This window comes from Lactuca saligna, chromosome 4 (assembly GCF_052625555.1).
Source record: "Lactuca saligna cultivar CGN05327 chromosome 4, ASM5262555v1, whole genome shotgun sequence".
Lineage (NCBI taxonomy): Eukaryota > Viridiplantae > Streptophyta > Magnoliopsida > Asterales > Asteraceae > Lactuca > Lactuca saligna.
The window spans coordinates 291,791,850-291,817,225 of record NC_136420.1 but is presented as its reverse complement, the minus strand read 5'-3'; the positions used below and the strand labels follow the sequence as shown (position 1 = coordinate 291,817,225).

General features: G+C 35.2%; 2 protein-coding genes and 1 pseudogene across 2 annotated transcripts; 1 reads left to right on the top strand and 2 right to left on the bottom strand.

The window, feature by feature from the left end:
- Positions 1–154: 154 nt before the first annotated feature.
- On the bottom strand, positions 155–4,223 carry LOC145043802 (DNA-binding protein, putative (duplicated DUF1399)). Its single transcript, XM_078992556.1, has 9 exons — positions 4,046–4,223; positions 3,301–3,470; positions 3,110–3,227; positions 2,757–3,020; positions 2,228–2,689; positions 1,612–2,111; positions 1,301–1,469; positions 561–719; positions 155–459 (listed from the first exon to the last, which is right to left on the bottom strand). The coding sequence occupies exons 2-9, from the start codon at positions 3,456–3,458 to the stop codon at positions 391–393; spliced, it is 1,899 nt and encodes a 632-aa protein (XP_078848682.1). The 5' UTR covers positions 3,459–3,470; positions 4,046–4,223; the 3' UTR covers positions 155–390.
- Positions 4,224–7,231: 3,008 nt separating this feature from the next.
- LOC145040774 (ABC transporter G family member STR2 pseudogene) lies at positions 7,232–10,384 on the top strand (annotated as a pseudogene).
- A 6,786-nt stretch (positions 10,385–17,170) lies between these two features.
- LOC145043801 (putative inactive purple acid phosphatase 29) lies at positions 17,171–18,798 on the bottom strand. The gene is made up of 2 exons (XM_078992555.1): positions 18,658–18,798; positions 17,171–18,459 (listed from the first exon to the last, which is right to left on the bottom strand). The coding sequence occupies exon 2, from the start codon at positions 18,418–18,420 to the stop codon at positions 17,338–17,340; it is 1,083 nt and encodes a 360-aa protein (XP_078848681.1). The 5' UTR covers positions 18,421–18,459; positions 18,658–18,798; the 3' UTR covers positions 17,171–17,337.
- Positions 18,799–25,376: the final 6,578 nt, after the last annotated feature.

The following is a 25,376-nucleotide window of genomic DNA, read 5'->3' as shown; positions in this document are numbered from 1 at the left end:
GGATTTGGGCCGGAAATGTTTGATCCGATTCAAATATATAATCGGAAGTTTTTTCAACTGAACTCCAACCAAATACTACTATATATTTATATTATATTCGATTTTAAATACAAAATAAAAAACCATGATTGAAAAATACCATAATACAGAACCAGAAAATAAAAGAGAAATAAAATATAATCTTTATCAATTGGTTAAATTATTTATGGATTTATTTTTAATTACTAGTACGTAGATCTTTACATTTTAGTTTTAAACTTAGGTTATTTAGTATTTACAATAGGAAATATAATTCAAGCAAATTTTGGTCAAACGTTATGTACCCCACAGCTTATTGTTTCAAACTCTTTTCTATACATCCATGTCCCTAAAAGTCATAGTAAAAGACCATTATGTCCTTCCTTTAGACACAATAAATGCCGACAATATTCCCGGCAATGCAAACCATTCTTCTTGCAACTGTTGATATAAAGTAAACAAGACCAATTAGTCAACATACTGTTGATATAGTAACAATTTGTTTTTAAAAAAAAAAGATCAGAATGAAAAGACGAAAATACCATCAAAACTCCAGATTTTAGATCAAACATTGCTACTGCTTTCCCGTATGGGTACTCGGCAGAGAACTCGACTGCTGTCATGAAATCATTTTCCTTTGTTCGTTTATCATTGTTGTGTTTCGGTTCATAATCCAGCTTTCTACCATAAACTAGTTTCACCTTTTATCATAATAAAATAGTCATCTTTACGCATATGCCCCAACATAAAAACTTGTGCACATGGACCGATAATACAAACACAACAAAACAGGTTGTACTGCTTTTGACATGACTGTGACCGATGTCAATGTCAGAACTTGTAACTTTTTGTCCCACCAAAAAAGGTAAAACAAGGCGTGACAGGGATCCGCTCTCGATCTCTTATATGTGCAAAAGACGTAAATGCCCTCCTCATCCTGGTTATCGAAAATAACCCTGGAAAGCTTGTTTAATGCAGTCGCCTCCTGTAACTAACGCAGCCGTAGGCTGCGTTTGTTGTTGGATTGGACGTCATACTACAAGCTTTCCAGGGCTATTTTCGATAATCAGGATGAAGAGGACATTTATGTCTTTTGTACATACAAGAGATCGAGAGCGGGTCCCTATCACGCCTTGTTTTACCTTTTTTGGTGGGACAAAAAGTTACAATTTCTTACATTGACATCAGTCACAGTCACGTCAAAAGCAGTACAACCTGTTCTGTTCTGTCTTGTTCTGTGTGAGGAAAAAGGATTAAATATAGAAACAAGTGATGGTCTCACCATGTGTGGGCCAGTGAGAAGGAAGTGGGAATCTTTTGTTTCGGGAAACGTAAGAGACCATAAAGAATCCATGAGAGACCACTTTTGTTCTAGAAATTGACCTAGAACAAGTGTTTCTTCTGCTCTTGTGAAGCCAACTATCTCCCTACCTTTTGATTTTTTCATGTCCCTGTCAAGACCAAACAATTTAGAAAAACTTTTTAAATTACAAATCATTTTCCTTTTCTCAATAAATAGTCTTATCTTCGTTAGGACCCACAACAAGATTAAAAACATATGTTAAATTTGTCAAAGGTTAAAAGAAAAATTACCTGAATTGAAGCCTAATGATCTCATCACCATATGCATCCACAATCCACATCCAATTCTTGTGAAATCGTGTCACACATGGAAAAGAGTAACAACTTTTTTGAAAAGGAGAAGAATGTAACAACATCTGAACCACACATGGGGCTAGAATTGGAAATGTACACGAGGCTGCAACTTTCAACTGAATCGGTTCAGATCCAACCAAATTCAAATCCAAATCCAACCATTTTTCCACTGAAACTCTCCCATGAAATTCTTCCAAAGAGAAAAAACAAGAACCTAAAGAATTCGTTTTTTTTGATGTGGACACAAGTTCAAACAATAAATATCCATTTGGTTCACATTGAAATATAGCAACCTGTTTTTGACCCGATTCAGATTGTATTACAAGTTTCTTTTTAGAATTGAAAATTCCATCTGAATGTGATTTACTAAATACCACATTCACTTTTCCCTTTTCTGTTTCTGGTAAGTTCTTGATTTCTACAAACTCTAAAAGAATCTGAAACAAAACAAAACACATTTTATTTAGTCTAATTACATAAAAAACATCAACTACAGCAACATATTTTATCTTTCTTTCATTTCTTTCTTAAAAAAATCAATTACACGAATTACCTCGATGTAATTCATTTTAGGAAGATGAATCAGCCTTTGAAGCCCATTTGCTGAGTCAGCATCACCACTAGTTGTGGTGGGGTCAGGTATGCAAGGAGTGGTGGTGATAGGAGAAGGAGCACCACCTCTATACATTGCCCCTGCCCTCCAATATCTTAACCCAAATGTTTCCTCCCATTGTTTTGTTGTATCAGAAAACCCTGTGTCCAATTTCTGACCTTTTGATCTGTTTTGATCTGTGTCATCATGTTCTAGAATCTTCCCGAGCAATTCCACCATATCTTTACAGTAGGAAAGAGGGTGTAACTGGTGTGTATGCCAAATTAAATCAACATCATAAGTTGGAACACAAAAACGTTTCAATGATCTTTCCCTGTTTCTCCTTATGAGATGTAGAAAACCTTTGTATCTTGCTACAGCTTCTTGAAGGAAAAGATCTTTCTTGAAATGAGGCCTTGACACCTGTCACAATGAGTAGGGTTTCAAACAATTCTAAAAAAAAAAAAAAGTTATTTATAGTAATCTTTACCTGGTAAAAGAATGGGCTTTGTCTTTCAACAGCTAAAACGAAATCATATTTTGAAAAGCTTTGAGTTTTTCCATTATATAAAGATTCTGAAAATTCACTTGAGGAAGCACGTGACATGTCATATTCATAGGGTTCATTAGGGTATAATTTGTTCCATGTTTCTTCTGTTTCCTTTCTTGATGTTCCTTGATTAATTGAAGAGACAACATTAGAGTTGTCAAGAATCCTTCCGTAGAATTCTTCACAATCTGATTTGTATCTAATCTGTAATAAAATATATATCAAGAACATAAAGTTTTTTAGAGAAATTATCATTTGAAAAAATGAGAATTTTGTTTCGTAATCATATATACCGGATTAAGTCTGTGACAATGCCAAATCCATTCACAATCAAGAGGAACAACCAAAGGTCCTGAAGTGATTTTAGACTCTGAATGTTTAGCAAGAAATGGAAGCCAAAAAGCGTTGTACCTGAAATTAGTTTTTATTTTTTCATTAAATTATAAGTTTTTGTTACTAAAAAAGTAGTAATTAGTTGAGTTACCTATAGATTGCCCATTGCAATGTTTGGCCTTGATAAAGCCAACGATTTCTGTCTACAACTGCAAGAAATTGCAGCTGAAGCTTAGCAGCAGCCAAAAGATCTTCACTGATAAAGATACTCTGTGCTGCATTCCATTCAGATTCATGTTCTATGTCCATTTTGATACACACCTAGAAATCAAGATGAATACAAGTAAGAAATCTATTGGTTTATGTTCAATACCCAAAGTTGAAAACTCAAGAACATATAGAAATGAGAAATCCCAATGAATAGAAGAGTAAGAAATCTATTGGTTTTTGTGAAATTACATGGTAATGTTATTTGTATGGATTCTGAGCTTTGATTGCTTTTAAAACCGTTATAAATGGCAGCTCAAACTAATTTTTCTAGTTTCCTTAGCCTAAATTTCTGTAAGTTACTTTTTTGTTTAGTGTAATGTAATTAGAGAGAATTTGATATCCATTAAGAGCCCTAACTAAAGTTACGAACTTCTTTCATCAGTTCTTGGCGCAATTAGATTGAATTAAGCCGAAAATTGAAGACCTAGTCATCTTGTATGGAAAAACTTTGTACAGGTTGAGAAAAACTTCATATAGCTCGATCAAAAATCGAAAGAAAAAGAAGAAAATATCCAACGATCATATTAAATAAGAACAGAAAGAGGCTCGTCTTATCGAAATAGAAAATTGGCTAAAATCAACACATAGATTAAAGCAAACAACTTATATAAGCGAAGATTGATTACCTGCAGAAGTTAATAGTCCGTGTATGTTAGAATTCGCCGGAGAAGATCACCGTTGAACAGTGGCGGCGATGGATAAACCTTCAATTGTTGGATCGAAGCAAAGGCTGTTAAGTTATGCTCTGTGAGCGTGTGCCTCAATAAGAATTTCGTTATGGAAATTTCTGTGAAACGTCTTACTGATTTTCAAAACAATTTCTATTATTTATTTAATTTTACCCCAAACGCGTTTATATATTAAAAAGTGCCTAAAAAAATAAAAATCAAGATTAATTTTATTTTTAAAAAAAAAATGACTATAATAACGGGTTATTTACTTATTTTAAGATTTTTCCAAAAAGATAGTTTAATCATTTTTTTTCTTTCAAAATAACTATAGTTTTCACTAGTCTTCGCCTATGAAAATTATAGTGGTCTACGATTTCTTTGTTTGTTGACTGCAAAAAACCAACTGGGCTGCCAAACTATTTTTTTTCTTTTTTTACATATCTAATTTTTACACAATTTTTTTTGCAAATACCCAACAAATTCTCAATGAAAACGATGGTTGTAAACAATGATGATCTATCTAAATTGGTTGGTTATTTATCATTACCTACATATTTTATTTTTATACACGAAAATTACACCCCGTATAGCTATTGATAGTAGATATTTCGCAAGCAATGGACCTACCAAAATCTAAAGATTTTTATTTCGATAATTTGGTTATTATTTCGTATAAGTTTTTAATGTTTTGATTTACTGATTTGTAACCTTTTTTAGGTAATGTAGCACATCTTGCAATCATATTTTATGTAATTTTTATTCTATAACTTAGCCAACATACCATGCCTTTGTTTTATCGAAATATGATGGTAAAAGAAAATAGTGTCATATTAAGCAGTTGAAAATGTATATGTTATGGATCATTGAAATTTCATATTAATGTTTTTATTTTTATTTTTTAGGAATATATTTTTGGCAAAAATTCACTAGAAATTAACAAAAAAAGAGTGAAAAAATATTACATTACGAATTCATTTACATTATTGATGTTGAACCCACATCTTGGTATACTTATGAAAAGTGTCACCTTGAGCTATTCGTAAGAGGGAGACAATGAAAGGTCACCCCGCGACATGCCACCACGTACGTTGTTGTTATGAGTGAAGAAATTAAGTTGTACGAGGACTTGGTATGATGTATTTATTTATATGCATCGAAATATGTTGAATCCTATGTTGCTAAAAGCCTATTTATTTTAAGAAGTTAGCTATAAAAGAAGTAAAGTTGTATATGTTATTATGAGTCGTAAACCTTATGTATCTCACTAAGCTTCTCAACCTAAATATTTTGAAGGGTGTCTCAAGTGTAGAGAAATATGATCATGTGGAAAGTGATATGATGAGTGTTGGGAGTTTACTTATTGACTTTTAGGAATAGTTTAGACTATGATGTTTTGGGAACATGCTTATGTTTTTTGGTTTTAATTATTCTGTTAACAACTGAAATCTTTCCGCAACATTGCTTTCAAAATAAAATATTTTTCTTAAAGTACGTTGCTATTATCATCTTCAACCCTTAGGAATGATACTCAAGCTAAAACATTTGCCAAGTTTGGATAATTGACTAGCAATGTATACATCCACCACACTCCCATACTTTTCACACGTTGTCTACAAGTCATTTGTTTAAAAAAAAAAGTCATAAAATTGGTAATGTATAACAACATAGATCTTTAAAATTTGGATTAACTGACTCACATCTTGATTCATCTACAACTCCATTTTGTTTTTCTTTACCATCATTATTCTTCTTAGTATTGACAAATTGCCATTCCCAATCGATTTTGCTTTTGTTGTTTTTTCACATCCGCTACCATTAATGTTGATTATCACCATGCACACGAAAAGGAACCTAACAACCCTCTTATGTAACTCAATCAAACAATATCCAGTCACAACCCCCCTCTCCTGCTTGAGAGAGAGAGAGAGAGAGAGAGCAAAAAAATTTGTGTGATAAGGTATATATTTGTTATTTGGTTTATATATCAATCTCTATAGGCAAAAAAAAAAAAAAAAAAAAAAATTGTGTGATAAGGTATATATTTGTTATTTGGTTTATAGATCAATCTCTATTTCCTAGAAGATACGCAACTTCATAGTAAAACACCCTTTGAATCAATTTGTTCATTTCAATCAATTAATTAAATTGATGAACATGTAGGGAAGAGGTAATAGGAATAGATATGCTGTCAAAGATGACACGGAGATGAAAAGTCATCAAAAGGAGTCATTGACCGGTTATTGTCGGGCAAAATGATGTTTTTTTAAACTAAACGTTATTAATTACTTAGTTATATATATAAAAAATCCAAATAAATACAAAAAATATTATTTCTTACCAATGTTTTAGAGTTTTGATTAATCTTTCACTATTAATTCGTAAATAGCCTCTTATTATACCGGTGTTTATTTTAACTAATTCGTTAAAATATTTCTATGTTTCTAGAGAAACATTATTACCAGGCTACAGAGTACACTACAAAACATCATATCTTAGTTCATTAAATCTATATTTTTATCATCACCGTCCTTTAACTTGCTTTACCCACCAACGACGGTAATAAAAAAAACATCGATCATACTTATTTATCAAATCTTTGTCAATTAGTCTTCCTATCATAAAGATACCATCGGCTTTAACTCCATTCAACAACAAAATATTTGTCATATGCGTTTGTATATCACAAAATAAATAAAATTAACAAACTTTTATTGTAAAAATCGTTACATTTATTAAACTGGAAAAACACTACACACCCATGAGTATGCCTCCGTCAAACAACAAGCAGCTTGCATATAATTTTATAGATTAATCAAACTTGCAACCTTATAATGATATTAAAAAAAAAAAAAAAAAAAAAAAAAAAGATGAAGGAAACAAGAATAATGTCGTCATCTGTATCGATGCATCCAATCTTGAATCTAGAAACTAGTTGCACAATGCAACTTGTACGGTTGTACCATATCTTTGGAACTCCCCCCAATCCCTACTCAAATTTTAAAAAAAAAAAAAACTTAATCTTCTTCTTAAACCCTTCTCCAACTTCATTTCACCAAACTTTCTTAAACTTATCGACCCAGAATCCTGAATCTTGAATCTTGAATCTTGATCTTAAACCCTTAATCCTGAACAACCAATCAGATGAGTCACAACACTAACCACACCCGTCATGACACGGTGATCAACATAACCAAACCAACAAAAGTGTTCACCGGTGGGTTAGAGTTCGTGAACCTAACCTACACTGTGACCAAGAAAAAGAAAACCGATGAAGGCAAATGGGTTAGCCAAGATGCTGACTTATTGAACCGGATCACAGGGTTCGCACCCAAAGGGTGTGTGACTGCAGTCATGGGTCCGAGTGGTGCCGGGAAGTCTACTTTTTTGGATGGGTTAGCGGGTCGGATTGCAAGTGGTAGTCTTAAGGGTAAAGTGTCATTAGATGGATCTGAAATGAGCCCGAGTTTGATTAAGAGAACATCGGCTTATATCATGCAAGATGATCGGTTATTTCCAATGTTGACTGTTTATGAAACGTTGATGTTTGCTGCTGATTTTCGGTTAGGGTCGGTTGGTAAGATGGAAAAGAGGAAACGGGTTGAAACATTGATTGAACAACTTGGTTTATCGGTACGTAACATTACATAACTATAATATAAAATGATTCCTACAAGTCATTTTTTTGTGATTACATTTATAGTAAATTTCAATTGTGTAAAAAAGGTGCTACAATATGAATGACTTGTCATGAACGTATGAACGTGTTTCAAGAATGCTTATCGTATGAAAATAGTGCCTTTAATTGTGTGAAAATGGTGCTACGTGCAACATCGATTTGTCGTAGTGTGCTTAACATTTGGTTTTTTGCACTAGGCTAAAAACGTACAGTGGTTTCTACAAATTTAATCACCTGAAAATTGAAATAAATACGGTAATTACTAGACTTTAATAAATTTCTAATTTGCATGCATTAACAAAAAGATTTAGGGCTATATGCAAAAGTATATTATACCATTCTACACTTTCAATATTTTCCTATTACAACAATATACTTCTCAATGTACAATCATGTAGCATGAAAAAGTTAAAACCATAATGTTATAAATATAATAAACAAAACAATAAAAATGCATTGTTATTTCTTGCAAATAAAAAAACTCCGGTAATTTACATATATTTTTTGTTATTTAGTCTGCAAGGAACACATATATAGGCGATGAAGGGACCCGAGGAGTCTCAGGGGGTGAACGTCGGAGGGTATCAATTGGTGTCGACATCATCCATGGACCATCACTGCTTTTTCTGGATGAACCGACATCCGGTTTGGACTCGACAAGTGCTCAAAGTGTTATCGAAAAGGTTCACAACATTGCACGAACCGGAAGCACCGTGGTTCTAACCATTCACCAACCATCATCGCGCATCTTACTTCTACTTGACCACCTCATCATATTGGCTCGTGGTCAACTCATGTACCAAGGGTCCCCAAAAGATGTCGGGTTCCATTTGGGTCGAATGGGCCGAAAAGTTCCAAAAGGGGAAAGCCCGATTGAGTTCTTGATTGATGTTATTCAACGATATGATCAATCAGAATATGGAGTGGATGCATTAGCAGAATTTGTGGTTACGGGTATGAAACCACCAGAATTATCGGATGATGATGAAATGTCGCTTATGACCCCGACACCACCACCACCCCATCGAAGCTTCGGGAAGAAGAGTCGGTTTCACATGGAAGGAAACAATGGTCAAGAAAAGGGATTTGATCATAGTGTGAGAAGCCCGTGGAATAATTCGAATACATGGAGCCATTCAGGAATCATGCAATCGATTATGTCGACTCCGAATCGTCTTAGGAATGATAGGAAAACATCGACTCCAACAAGGTAAAAGAACACACTTTCTAGAAAATGACATTTCTTGCATAAAGAGATCGAGAGTGAGTCATTGCCCTACCTTTTTAGGTCGGAAAAAAGTAACAATTTTTTTGCATGTATTTGCATAAAGAGACTAAGAGTGAGTCATTGTCGCACTTTTAGGTACCAAAAAAGTAGCAATTTTTGTCTACTATACATTAGTTACTCTAATATCTTAATGACCATTTTGGTTGAGACAAAAAATTGTACTTTTGTCCCATTTTATTCTAATGAGTAACAGTAACAGTCTCACCTTTTTTGGATGTGCAATTTTTGTAGCATTTATTCACCTTGTTGGGTGCGCATTATGTCCCACCGACGTGACTCATGATTTAATATATCAAAGAACACAATATAATATGTTAATTTCATGTCTTTTTTCCGCAGCGCATCACGTGCCTACTACGCCAACTCAGCCGACATCCTATCCGGAACCACCACTCTACAAAGCAGCTCTTATACCCTCAACGAAGATGACTACCGCACTCCATCCACCACTCCAACCACCATAAACCACCACAACCACCACCTCCACCCCAAATTCCCAAACTCATTCCTCCCAGAAACCTGGATCCTAATCCGCAGGAACTTCATAAACATTCGGCGAACACCAGAACTCTTTCTCTCACGTCTCATGGTCTTAACAATCATGGGATTCATGATGGCCACTATGTTCAAAAACCCTGGAAAAACCATGCAAGGAATCACAAACCGTCTCAGTTTCTTCATCTTTACAGTTTGTCTCTTCTTCTTCTCATCAAACGATGCCGTTCCCGCTTTCATCCAAGAACGCTTCATCTTCGTTCGTGAAACTTCACACAATGCATACAGAGCCTCTTCTTACACCATCGCTGGACTGATAACCTATCTACCGTTTCTCCTCCTTCAAGCTGCCGTCTACGCCGCCTTAACCTGGTTCGCGTTAAAACTCGAAGGACCGTTTTTGTACTTTTTGATCGTTCTTTATGTTTCGTTACTTTCAACTAACTCATTCGTGGTGTTTGTGAGTTCGGTGGTTCCAAATTTTATACTTGGGTATGCTGCGGTGATTGCGTTCACGGCGTTGTTCTTTTTGTTTTGTGGGTATTTTTTGAATAGTCATGATATACCGAAGGTTTGGAGATGGATGAATGTGATATCGACGATGACGTATCCATATGAAGGGCTTTTGATAAATGAGTTTCAGAGAGATGAAGTTTTTGGGGTGAATCTTGGTGGGGTGAATGTGTCGGGAGTTGATATTTTGCAGTCATTACATATTTATCATGAGAAAGATCCGAAGTGGTTTAAGGTTTATTGGATGTTGGGGTGGGCGGTTTTATACAGGGTTTTGTTTTATATTGTTCTTCGTTTTGGTACTAAGAATCAGAGGACGTAAAGATTATAAAAGATATTTTTTTTGTATTTTTTTTATTAATTAGTTTGGGTGATAATAAGAATGAAGTGTTCAACGTTTTCATTTTATTCAGCTTTTCCGTTTCTTATTATGTTGGCATATTCATCATCGTAATTTCGTATGTGTCCTGATTTCTCCACATCTCTTTTTTATCTATCCACTAAATTTTAAACTTAAAATGCCTATTGTTACATTTAAAATTGAAGAGAGAGCCCAAACATTTATTTCCAAAAACATGAGGCTACATGAGGGTCCTTCTTCATTCTTTCTACCTTGTTGTCTATTGCTGTCACTAACGACAATCTCTAGCAAAATGACCCTCCATGCCAAATTTTGTGGCACCTAATCACTGATTGACATATACCATCATTCACCTTCCCTCACTTTCCACAAGTGCGGCCTCTCTGTCCTCCGGATCTAGAATCAACAAGATTAAACCACTTAACTGCAATATGAATCTAAAATGGGTCCTTCTTCTTTTCCTTTGTCTGCAAGTCAATCTCAATCTCTCCGATTGCAGTTCTGTAAGGAAAAGATACTAATTATTTGACACAAACTCCTGAGTCTCGGTCTTGAGCATGCTCAAGTATCATGGCATCTGAACTTGAACTTATTTCTGAAGCAGCATACTCAGGGCAAAATCAGACTCTCTTAGTAGATATCTTGCTGATCTCCATCACCAATTCTGTTGTCTGCTTCAGCGACAGATACCTCCAGGGCTAACCTTTTTTTTTTCTATCTCTCTCGATTAGTGGAATGTACTTATTGTGAAACATCTTAATGAGTTGTTCCCATGTCACCGCGGCCCGCTCCGCAATAGAAAGTCTCTAAGTGGCAAACTTCCTGCAGTCCTTCGCCCCCAGGCGAAAAAAGTTCATCGCAAACTTAACCTTATGGTTCTCCGAACATGAAAAAACACCCCTCAACATCATATATCCATCTCATAGAAAGAATCGAGTCCTTGAACCCGTCAAACTCGGGGGCTTTATGTTGCTAAACTCCCCGTACTGCATAAATCCTCCCCCTTGAAGTCCCGCAACTGTGGTGGCTGTAGTGACAACAGCCTTAGTGGCGTCAGCATAATGCTCATCAAACATCTAAATCAAAGTAGTATTGATAGGCCTAAACAACTCTTATATTTCCTCCCTGATTGCCGAAGTCACTTGAGTAGTGATCAACTTGCGGATCTCATCGTCACCCAAACCTGGCCTGACCAATCCATTAGCACCCGATCCTAAACCTCTCATAGTCACCATATTGAAAATAAACCAGAACACATCAGAAAATCAGATCATACCCTAACACATAACTATTCGACCACTCATTCCTCGAAACTCGTGACTTCCTTGATATGCGTACGGGTCCTGTACTTTTGGTAGTATAGGCCCATACTACCTTTCACACTTACACATATTTGTCTCGAAAGATCACCACAAAATTCCAAGGCCACTGGCCCAAAGCTACTAAGGTATGTATACACCCTACACAAACTCTCTCAAGAGTACCTACAAATTCCTTACTTCTACTAGCTCTGTAACAATCACACATCCAATCCATGAAACCTCCTCTAACACTGTGGTCGCCTTGTATATGCTAATCATACACAATGCCAGATTCAATACACAATCGAATAATTGATTATACCCTAGCCCACAACCAGGGAACATGAAATAAGGCTAAATCAAGCATTCTCAGGCAATAAAATCCTTGTAATGTACAATCATGATGCATACAGTTGGCAACTCAACAATTATGTCAGTTTCATATAGCCTATCAAGAAATCCCCTAGGCTATCACACATCAAAAATCAGAAAATTTTATCATGCAATTCTTGAAGATACTTATCCTATTTACTAGCATGCATTTCTAACAAATTAAATACCACCAATATACATATATCAAGTGTGGATATCTTGGGGAATAACTTCTCTTGAGCTCCGGCTGATTGTACGTATCACATCCTCTTTTCTCTTTTTTAAATTTATACTTTTCAAAAAACCAGTGAAAATCCTCAGATCCTTAGTTTGTGTTTGGGATCATATGAGTGTTCATCCAAATCCCTTAAACCGGGCTCTGATACCAATTTGCAATGTCCCAAAAACCATTGTAAAAAATTTTCAGTTTTAAAAGACATTTTTATAAAATACAGAAAATAATCATTCATTGTTTCAAAACAAAACCATAAAAATAAGAGTGTCAATATCTTCTCTTAATACATCAACCAATAGAAGGATGTGTAAGATCATTCATTCTCCTTGCCCCGATCATCTGAAGTACTTGAAACATTTAAATCTACAACTATAAACAAAGCTTAGTAAGTTCCCCAAAATACCCAACACAAGAATACACATACAATGCATGCACACATGAACCTATAGTCTTCTTGGACCCCCTCGCAAAGCCTGTAGGATGCCTGAACCACTCTACTGACTCTACAGTCTACTGGACCGTCTTGCAAGTCCTACTGTAGTTAGAACACTCCGTTAGGCCTACAGTTTGACTGTACCTCCTCGCAAGGCCTACATTACACTAGACCACCCGGGTATCTTGGCCTACAAAACAAAGCAGAATTGTTTCAACCCTACAACAATATGTGGACATATGCAAAACAAACAAAACAAGGATCCAACAACATAGGTAATCATATGGAATTTGAGGGGGTAAACGAGCCGAACCAAGCTCGATCCTGGTCAGGCTCGGCTTGGGCTTGTTTAAGTTATATGAGGCTCGAGCTCAAGCTTGACTTAATTCGAGCTTCTTGTACCGAGCTTGGCTCGGGCTCATAAATAATTATACAAGCTTCGCCCGGGCTCAATCTCGACTTATTTTTTGTCCAACATACCTAAATAATCTTAAGCTCGGCTCGAGCTCATTAAGAACCTCATTTACTAATACCTAAATCCATAATTCCCTAAATATGATTTTATTTTATTATATAAAAATAACAATAAATGATATATATATATATATATATATATATATATATATATATATATATATATATATATATATATATATATATAGGTTCATTTAGGCTTGCAAGCCTAATTGAGTTTAGTGACATAGGCTTAAGCTCGAGCTCGTTTAATAAACAAGCTTAATATTAAGCTAGAGTTCGGTTCGGGCTCATTTAAAATCAGTTTCGAGTTGTGCTTTTAACGAGTCAATCATGAGTAGTTTGGATCTTTTGCACCCTAATACAGATCTACCAATACAAAAGATCACTACAACATACCACCATCGCAAACACAAGGATACATACTATAATACAAAGTATAGTGAGAAAACTTACCTTGTAAATTAATAGATATCAACACTGCCCACATGATGACAAGAACCGGCACTATAAACCACTTATACATCAAATAGAGGCAAATCATCAATCTCTGGGCTTAAAACCCTCAAGTTTGATCAAAAGTCAATCGTCAAAGTCAAACTCAACAGTTAAATTCTCATAGCCGGCTGCTACACCGTGACGAAGCTTCTGCCACATCGTGGTGGCCTCAGCACAAAACAGTCACAGAGACTTTTTGTCTTCAGAGTAGAGGCCAATCCTCTATGTCATGGGAAGTGTTCTGGCCATCTTAATTCATTAAGCTCTTAATCGCCAAGGCCACTCATCCATATGTTCGAGAAGGATTTTCTACACCTAATGGATCATAAAAGTCGGTGCTTTATAGAAATGCATGTCTTAAACTCTAAATAGGTCAAAAATGATGAAAATGAGGCTAAAACCTCATGTAAGGATTCAAAACTCAATCATTCTTCAGATTTAGGACATATAATCACAAGAGGACCTCAAGATTCCATAAAGTTGACAACTTTATGGAATCCAACCACACCAACTAACCCAAACATGAAGAACAAGGAACATAAACCTAGGTCTAGAAGCATGAAGCATAAAGGTTGGAACATGAAGACTTACAATGGTCCAAAAGATGAGTTAAAAAGTGAAGGAGGGGCTTACTTGTTGGATCTTCTCACAAAGGATGCCTTCTTCTTTTTCTCACCAAAAACTCAACAATGGAGGCTAGAAATGCTTCTAGGTCGAAAAAGAGGTGATGGAGGCTGAGGGTGTGCAGACCCTAGCCATAACATCCCTTAAATAGGGCTTAAGGACCAAAAATTAGTGTTTTGTGTCATGGCCGCCATCATGTCGTGGCCAACATCATGCCACACTGTAAGGACCAAAATGAATACGCATTTCATCTAGTCTTAACCGCATAATGATACATCCTTTGTCATGCCGTGGTCTCTACAAAACTTCATCATTAATGACTTGAATTTCCAAAACTCAAAGGTGTTATTTACCTGGACCTTGGTGTTGTATTACTAGTACAACTCAATAAAGATTCGACCTACTCACTAAGGATACAAAAGAAACAAACAAATGACTAGCAACATCCCTATTTATAGTGAAGGGATCAGATCTAAAACCGTAATGGACCAAGTCCATTTGGCTCATAGGACCATGAATAATGTAATCAACCAATCACAATCCACCATGTCGTAGTTTTGGAATCTTCAACCTCATGAGCATCTTCTATAAGCATCATCCATGAACATCATCGATGAGCATCTTCCATGAGCATCATTGATGAACATCTTCAATGAGCATCATCGATGGGCATCTTCCATGAGAATCTTCCACTTCTTAGCAAAATTGTACAATCTTGAGCATCATATCAAAAGTAGCTTATCAAGGAACACATGTGTCACACCTTACACCAAGATGGTGAATCAAGACTTCAAGGTGACACATCTAGACAATGAACGTCACACTTGTATTGCAAGGTGGCGCATCCTCATCATGGATGGTGCATCTATGCTCTAAAGTGCTCCATACCCCCTTTTAGAAGATCCATTTCTTTTTCACTTGATCCATTCCTTTGTCTGATGATCCATTCCCTTCTTAGTGATCCGTTCCTTTGTCACATACTCCATGAACCCTAAGTGGTCCATTGAGTTCCAAGTGCTCAATTGAACTCACATTCTCCAAATGCTCATGTTATATATATATATATATATATATATATATATATATATATATATATATATATATATATATATATATATTAAAACTAACAAAGTTTTACCTATAAGCACTAACATATTTTATTTACATTTTCCCATTTCAACCACCATTTCTTTCTTTCTAAACTACTAATTATTTCTCATTCATCAAACCTTAAAAAATGGATCAACATCTAAACACTCCACACACCCCAAACATACATACTTTTGATTCAATCACCGGCCCATTCACCCTTGGCACAACACCTAGTCAATACCCACACTACAAATCACCAACGTGAGGGTTTATGAACGTGCTATAATCTCACCTATTCAAAACCAACAAATTTCTAACAATCGTTCCAACACAATTACTTCCACTAACCAAACCCAAACCAGTTCCAATAATTTCAATCTTCACAATTTCAACCACCTTCCCATGCCCAACCTTCACAAGCACAACCTTCCATGATGTTGATGACGAAACAGTACCGAAAACTCAACCATAATTATCTAGAAATATAAAATAACAAAAAGGCAAAAAAATGTGGTAGAAATTGGATCAAAGATGAATGAGTGGCGTCAAGAAAACTTGGATTTCTATATATGTAGATGTGAAGACGGGTCAAACCTAATCCAGGACGATACTTTGGACCCTCGGGCTAGCACACTTCCACGGACAAATGGAAATGGGTGAATATCATATCTATAACAATGTAAATAGTGAATGGCCGAAGTTAAAAGCAAGTTGCACCACTTTTAAAGGCATCTACAACAACCACATGAACATGCATCAAACGGCCAAGAACTTCAGACGGACTTAAAGCATTGCACTTTTAATTTTTTTTCTTAAGACATCGTAATTTGAGGATTTAATTGATAATAACATTATACTTTCATTTTTTTTATTGATATTGCACTTCCTTTTTTTCTTGTACTTAGAAAAATCTACCTATTTAGCATTACACTTTTTTTCCCTTATTATGATACTATATTTTGAAATTTTTACCCGATTATATAGTGCAAATCGGTTTGTAATAGGATGAGATTGCTTTATATGGGTATGTTTTTCAATATACAATGCTATAATAAACAAATTAATTGAAATATATTGCTATATTTTTACTTATTGTCATTACAAAAAAAGCTATGCTATGTTTCAAGATGATATACAAATCAACATACCAAAAGAAGCCATTTTGCATTCCCTGATCACGTAAACAAATGATACAATGTCATTATTGGCAACATATAGGAATGGTGACGGTTGCATTAGAATAATTAGACAAATTTATGATGTTTATGTTTATGGTTTTGTAAATGATTGACTGTCATGGTTTGTTTATGTTTTTTGTAAATGGGTTTATTTATGTTTATGCTTGTTCGTGTTTATGTTTATACAGAAGGGTAAAATGGTCAATTACTTAGCTTCAAACAGTTCCTTTAAGTTCATTCAGTCCAAAAGAATCAGAAACAATATGTAGGTATTCAACACTTTATACATAAGACACGATTAACTAATAAACCATTTTAGACATTCACTTAGTTTGTATCAAAAACTATATACAGCCAATTTAATAACAAGAAAACACTTATTATATTCTTTTTCATCCATATGTGATTGACAAGTTTATGCTTGGAAGATACTAATAATTATCTTTAGTGAAATATAAAACTTATTTTCCAACACAACATAATACCGATCATACCAAAGCAAAATAAAACAAAATTATTAGATAAACCAAAGAGAAGAGATCAATACTAACCAAAAACATCAGATTTGATGAAGATTATGATAACTACATTCACATGACATTATGACAACCGTATATTCATTGATTGAAATTCCCATTTTGCCACTCATTGTAAAATTTGATGATTCAAACAACACTTTTTCTTTACTTTCACGATTCCAAGATGGATTAATTCTTGCTCCAAAGTATCTGATCATCAATGGTGGTTAACTTTTCATCATCAAGTCTTTTCCATGTTCTAATCGACATAACTTCCCCCCAATTCCCATTCGACTCTTTCTCCAACGACACAACCACCACCCTTGACCTTCTTGACCACCCCGCCTTCCCGTAAGCATGGTATCCAAACCCTCCAGCGTAACAAAGATTAATTCCATTCAACTCTCCACAAAAATCATTCAAATGATCATGTCCAGTGAAAACAGCCTTCACATCACCTGATTCCACCATTGTTGTAAAGAATCCAGAGTTCACAGAAGCCGAACTAATCCCTTCTTGTCTCACACCCGTAAAGTTTGAAGAATCAAATCGAGAATATTCGGGTAACGGGATGTGAAAGTACGCAAGTCCAGGAGCTTTTGTGTTGTTTTGAAGCTCCATTGAAGTTTCTTGAAACCAAAACTGTTGAGATGTTTTGATCCATCCATATCCAGGGATAGATGGAACTGTAGAGTAGTCGCCACTATCAAGAAAGTATAAGTTTAAGATCGAACTATTCACAAAATCTGATCCTTCACTTCCAAACACTTGAAGATTGTAATTCCCAAAACCATCTATAACATCGAAACCAGGTGGGTTAAGAAGAGACAGAGTGTGTTTCATTTGAACGATATGATTCATGACACCTTCTCTGGATAATGTGGATTCTTGATCATGGTTTCCTAAGACAGCTGTCCATGGGATGTTTGATGAAATGGCAGGAGCAAAAGCTGCATTCATGGAAGCTTCTGCATCTGTTGCATCGGGTCCATAGATGTTGTCTCCGGTGAAAACAATGAGGTCAGGTGATTCAGCATCGATCATTCTCTGAATGAAATCAGTGGTGTTTAAGTCGGAGCAATGGGGGAATTGATCTGGAAGAACATCTTCACATGGGGTTTTACTTCCATCAGCGTAGTGCATGTCAGCCACCTGTAGAATCTTGAACTCGCCTTTCGTTTCATCAAATCGTAGCTGTTGGATACCCTCGGTGTTAGTAAGGATAAAAAACGAGCAAATGAAAACGAAAACAATTTGTGATTTCATCGCCATGATTGAAGGAAACTGAATTTCCAATTGCTCCTGGATGTTCTGAAAAAGAACGATGAGATCATCAGCAAAACAAATCGTTGTTTCTATACAATTCTATTCAATTTTAGAGTTAGACAAACATGTTTCGATTTCTACAATTCTAATCTAAAATCAACGACTCTAAATGAAAGAAGCAAAATCAAAGTAAAAAGAGAACTACAAGATGAAATGGAATGAGTTCGAGAATAGTATTCGTACCAGATAGGAGATAGGCGGAGGCGGTGGTTCTGGTGAAGAAGGTGATCGGAGAATCTAGGTTCATGAACAGTGGGAGCTTCTGCTTGGCGTAGGGTGTAGTTACTGTAAATTACTGACACATTGGTGTTCTTTTTTTTTTTTTTTAATACATCATATCGTTGCTTTTTATAGTAATAGTAGTATTTACATCGACCACACACTACTTTAATGAAATTACATTTAGCCCCTCTTTGTGAAGATCTGAAATTTGGTTCGTTGGTGTGATGGTTTTTGTTTTTATGTAAACGCAAAAAAGAGAGTTCAGCCGTAAATTGGGTGGTCCTAAGAATTATATGCATGTGCAAAACGGTGATTTATTGAATTACAAATTAAGAATTGTGTGTGTGTGTGTGTGTGTGTGTGTGTGTGTGTGTGTGTGTGTGTGTGTGTGTGTGTGTGTGTGTGTGTGTGTGTGTGTGTGTGTGTGTGGGAACTTCCCTGACGAGGGTTTCCAGGCTAGCTTTCGTGTACCGACTAATCCTCGTTACTAATCCTCGTTGCAATCATCAGGCTTTGTCTTATGTCCTAGAGTCACTACAGGCGAACCTCTTTGCCCATAAGAGTGAGTAGTACCAGGATTTGAATATAGGTCAATAGGTTATCCATCATATTTTTCACATGTCTTACAAAGTCACTACAACCCAAGTGGTTGCAAATTAAGAAGTTTATAACTAATAAAACAAAAATAAGAAAATGACGATTGTTTTATCAGTTTATGAAAAACTAAATTACAAAAAAAAAAAAAAAAAAAAAAAAAAGATAAATAAGAGAGCAAATTGCTAATATGGTCCTTAAGTTGTACCAAATGCTAATAAATCAAGAGGCATTTTCGTATTTCTACTTGTCTTTCTCATCATACTTGTGTTACCGCCATTTCAAAACAAGAATCTCGACAAAATCTTATTCATCAACCCTTGTCTCTCCACTAAACCCTCTCCAATCTCCATTACAGAAAAAACCTAATCGAACAGACATGCTCGTTTATCTAGTATTTATTGCTTACTTCTGAATAGTCTTGGGGTATGGTGCTGACAATGGGGACAGTTAAGCCAAGGTATCAAGTTTTTGATGCAAGGATTTTTTTTTTAATTGTATTATGATCTGTTTCTTATTGATAATTCTAAAAACCTAATAAATACTCCAACGACTAACAAGTGTTAGGTTTTTTTATTTGTTGTTACTTTTTACTATGCTCACCATTGAGCTTCATCATGGTTGGAAGTTCACCAATTTCCAAAGGATAAGATACATCCAAGACATAGTATGATACATGGACCTAAGAGATGTAGATAACTTATCGGTGTTCATGAATTGGATATTATCATGCCAGAATTGGGTTACTTGATACCATTAATTATTTTCTACCACTATTGCTAGCCAAACATTAATTTGGACTCTGGACTAAGATCATTAGGAAATGATGCTAATGTTATGAACCTTGCACAGTATGTTAAGGAGAATAAGATAATCAAGGTATACATTGAACACAATGAAACTAATTTACTTACCTACTTTATGTCTAAGAGGTCAGGTTGACTGCATCGCACACACCATATGGATTCTATTTATAGGACATACTCTGATTTTCATGATGTTTGACATATTTATCTGTTTGGGATGTATGAACAATGTTTGGAATATAATTTTTACTTAAATCAAAAATGAAAATTTTGGGTCATAATTTTTGGATGTTACAAGTGGATATTTGTAACAACCAGTTATTTTGGGTCATTAAAAGTCAAAAAAATCAAACAAAAGTCAAGTCAAGTCAATAAAAGTCAAAGCATGTCAAATAAACGTCAATTAGATAAGTCAAAAAAACATAAAGTATAGTTAATACATTACTTTATAGGTTTTTGGTTTTTGGAATCAAAAACCACCAAAACCGAAATCACTTTTATGGAACAACTAAGGACCGAAATCCCTTAAGCCTTGATCGAGATCTAAGCCATGACTGAGAACCCCACCAGGGACACCTTTGGACCGAGAACCTCTAGGCCGAAGACCCTAGTTCTCGGTTGGACCTTTTGACCTAAATCATGGTTCTCGTTTTGGAGGATAAGCCCAAATCTAAACTTGTAAGCGGTTGCACACCTTCCAAAGGGATAAAATTGGGACAACCCGAAATTTCTATCTTGTAAATCCATTCAATTAAATCAAAAGTCAAACTAGTTTTTGTTGACTTTTAGCTTTGTTAAGGGTTTGTATGAGAGTTCTAAGCCTAGTACATTCAAGGGTTGTGTGTTAGGATGTGTTAACTTAAGTTCGTTGAGTTGAAATCAAGCCAGAAACACCTTCACCATGAGTTCACGGCCGCAAACTAGAGTTTACGGATGTAATCCCATGGCCAGCCATGAACCCCTCTCTTAAGTGTGAAGTTCCTTCATTATTCTTCATTTCTCACATCTCCAAGTCAAGAACTCTCATTTCTCTCTCAAAGTATCATCAAGAATATCTCCCTTGATCTTTCAAAAGTGTAAGTGATTCTTTCATTCTTTCTTAATATCCTTCTTATTCAAGTGAAACTCTATGATCTCATCCATGAATTCATCTCTTTTGGGTTTAGATCTTCAAATCACCAAGAACACACACTTGTTCTTCGGGCCAAAAAACCTTCAAGACTTCCATTAAGTAAGTATCCTTTCCATATGCTTGTTATCCATTAGAATCACTTGATTTCCAGCCTTGAATCAAGCACAATTGCATTACCTTCAAGAGTTCACGGCCGTGAACCCTTCATAAGATCTTGATATGGCCGTGAACCCTCCTTCATTGGCCGTAAACCCTTCTTAAACCCCAGATAGGACCGCAAACACTTCATAAATCAAGTTTGGGCCGTGAACACATCATGTTTCTTGGCCGTAAACTCTACTATGACCGTAAACACACTTTATGTGGCTGTAAACACTCCTTGGCCGTGAACACATCCTTGTGTGGCCGAAAACTCCATTCAATCAATCACATGTGGTTGCAACACTTCATTTTAAGTGTTTTCTAGTACATAAGGTTGTTTCCTTACAAGATTGGTTGTTATATATACTAATTATACACATATATGTGCCATTATATGCTTAATAGGATCCGTTTGTGCTCGAGGTTTCACTTGGCATACTGTCACACCCCAAAACCAAGAAAGGCGAAAACGTTTTAGAGCGGAGGACGTCATGTAAAGTATCATAACAATGCAAAGTAGTAAACAAGCAACAACGTCATCCATTGCATTAATAGTAAAGTTTTAATACATGTGTGTTCTTTGTAATGTAATAGACACCAAATATGAATGATTCAAAATAAAAGACGAGTCTTGTCTGTGCTCCGTCTTCTCAAAACCTATCATCGGTACCTGTCTACTGATGACCTGAGAATACAAGTTAATTTGAAAGCATAGATCAGCATTTAAGCTGGTGAATTCATAAGATTTTAGTGTCTTTGACTTGTAAAACTGTAAAGAAAAGACTTGTAAATGTTTGATGAAAAGTTCGTATAAGTATGAAACCCCTAGAAAATCCCATATTTCCTACTAGTATAAAATGTAGTCTTCTACCAAGACCCGATAGTTTTGGAGGTTTGCTTCTCCGTATGAACAAAAGTTTTTCCCCATGTATAACTATTATTATCAAAATATAGTCTACCTCATCGTTTATGAGAATGTGTCATAAGATAAAAATAAAAGGGGAAATTATATAATCATTGAAATCGTATCCTTTTGTATTGGGATAAACACGACGTGGTAACTCCCCGAACAGTACAACCGTAGACATTCGTCGAAGTGCATTTTCCCAATGTAGCTAACAGTCGGGTGTAGAATGGTTAGTCCCGTATCGTATATAATAGTATTTATTCATATAGTATGTAATAGTATCTTTTCATATAGTATGTAATATATTTGTATAGACTCATGAACGAACTGACTCTTGTATGTTCCAATTGTACTAGGAATAGCAAGTAGTATCCCATAAACTATACCTATTATAGTTTACTAGTAATGTAGTTTGAAGTGTCCATGTATGTTTATACACCTTTGCTATACAAAGTGTTGGAGCTGCAGTCACAAATATCTTATCAATATATATATATATATATATATATATATATATATATACACACACACACACACACACACACTTACCACATGAGTGTATAGATATGGTTTGTAAGAATACATAAATGGAAAAGAGGTTTTGTAATACATTTAAAGGGTTTGAAACAATAAATAATCATGACTTGATGTCAGTTTATAAAAAGATTTAAAAGTAGTTTGTTTGATAAAACGGTTTGAAAGTATAGTAAATCCATATGTTTGATAGTTATTAATCACATGTGATTGATATAATAACTATGATATTCAACTTGTATTCCCCCCCATAAAAGCATTTAAAATTATTTAAAAGGGTCGATTAAGGGGTATGAACTCACCTGAAATGAGTGATGCGATAGTAGGATTGGTAAAGGATGCTAAGTGTCAAGTGAGGACTTGAGCACACACAGATCCTATTTAACATATAAACACACATATATGCTTACAATTAGTGTTTACAACAACTAATTAGGTAATGGAACAGCCTTAAGGACTAGGAAAGACTTGTACTGAAGTGTTAAACCACATAGGGTTGCACATAAGGGGTGTAGGGCCTCACTTGGGAGTTTATGGCCCATATGGTATGAACCACATGAGTTTACGGCCCAAAGACCATTCCCTCATGTGTTTACAGCCGTAAACTCATGGTACTAAGTGTCAAGTTGTGATTTAAGGTCTTATAAGCCAATATGAAGTGTTCTATGATCAAGTCTAATCCCTATGAAGGAATGGTGGCATCATTGCACCACTAACTAATGTTCACGACTTAAGGACCATTTCCCCATGAGTTTATGGCCGTAAACTCATGTTACCATGTACCAAATCAAATTTTAAGGTCCCTAGCTTATGATAGAAGTGTTCTAGACTTGATCCTAAGGCTTGAGAAGAGGTTAGGGCTCATTTGGACCCTTAAATAGAGTTTACGGCTCAAGAAGGTTCCTTGGCCGTAAACTCCCTTTTGATCATGATTTCTTAATGATGTTTAAGTGTAATCTAGATGATTTAAGCATATAACAAGCTAGGACAAGAGTACTTATAACGTAGAAGCTTGAAAGGGTGCTTAAGGCTCAAGTACACTAGTGTGTGTTCTTGAAGAACATTTGATTATCTATCAAATAAAGAGATTTCATGGATGAAATCATTCAAAAACACTAGCTAATGAAGTTAATCAACTAATCAAGGAAAAAATACTTACTAATTTTGAAGATCTAGGGATGATACTTGAGAGAGAATGAGGTCAAGGACTTGAAAATGGTGGAAAATGAAAAAATGGCTAAGTGCCACTTATATAGTCCTTAGGGTTTACGGACCCAATACCATTTGGCCCGTAAACTCCCTTTTCTTGGAGTTTTGGAACTTAAATGTTGCACACTTTACCCTAAAGTATCCTCTCTCCAGTTATCTCTTGCAGTACTAGGGTTTAGAACACAAACTGACTCCAAAACTGCTAAAATTTAGCAATTGAAAGTTTGACTTTGATTGAATGCAATGATTGTTATAAGATAGAAATTTCAAGTTTTCCGACAGTTGATTAACTTATGATTATACATACTAAATAATTATATGAATAATAAACCTTTTTCTCAAGGTATTACCTCAAATGATTTTTTATACTTAAAAATTGAATCTTTTCAACAAGTCAATTATACAATAAACCATACTATAAACTATAATAGGTATAGTTTAGAGATCATACATATACAAGTACAAGAAGTAACACTATACATATACATTTCCAAAAGGAACACACACTTAAATATACAAGAAACAAAAGGAACATATGCATTTACAAAAGGAACACACACTTACATATACAAGAAATAGAAGGAACATACACACTATACATGTACATGATAACAAAAATGTGAGATACTACTTCATGGCACAACAATACACTTGTCGTGTCACGTTTTGTAACCAGATTATCCTAGCGGGAGAACGTGAGTTTGTGTATAGATCTATACAAGATTGACCATCCTACACCTTGCTGCTAGCTACAGTGGGACCTGCAAGTCCACGGGTGAACAAATGTCAAACCTTTTCGACGTCTGAAGAACGTCGTGTATTTACACTAGGTCGATCAAGCATGGTTATAACCTTATCACATATTCATTTAAATTAACCAACCCGGTTATAAGGTGGTGAATTAATATTTGAGTATCATTCATTTGTATAAACATTTCATTTACATTAATATAAGAGAACAAACAAACGGTGCATCTTGGTAGAAAACTACATTTCATTATCAGCATAAATTATAGGATTTTTTGGGAAATCAAACAAACCTTTTTATGATACAAACATAAACCTTTTTATGAAACAAATACAACATAATGACACTAAACTACTTATGAACTCACCAACATCTTTATGTTGACGCTTTCTTTTCAAAATAACTTGTATTCTCAGGAAACCAGTAAGACAGGTATACTTGTCCAACTTTTGGTAAGACGGAGAAGAATCCAAGAATCATCTTATTCTTTTGTCACACATTCATTTTTGGTGTCACTTAAGCTTTACAAAGAACACACTTGTATTAACTATACTATTTAATGCAATGGATGTTGTTGCTTGATTTACTATATTGCATTGTTAGGATACT

Excerpts from the sequence above, each read along its gene's own strand:
- LOC145043802 (XM_078992556.1), bottom strand. The coding sequence starts at position 3,458 with ATGGACATAGAACATGAATCTGAATGGAATGCAGCACAGAGTATCTTT. Across the intron at positions 3,021-3,109 it reads ATTGTCACAGACTTAATCCG|ATTAGATACAAATCAGATTG; the intron begins GTATATATGATT and ends ATTTTATTACAG. Across the intron at positions 720-1,300 it reads TTCTCACTGGCCCACACATG|GTGAAACTAGTTTATGGTAG; the intron begins GTGAGACCATCA and ends TTATGATAAAAG.
- LOC145043801 (XM_078992555.1), bottom strand. The coding sequence starts at position 18,420 with ATGGCGATGAAATCACAAATTGTTTTCGTTTTCATTTGCTCGTTTTTT.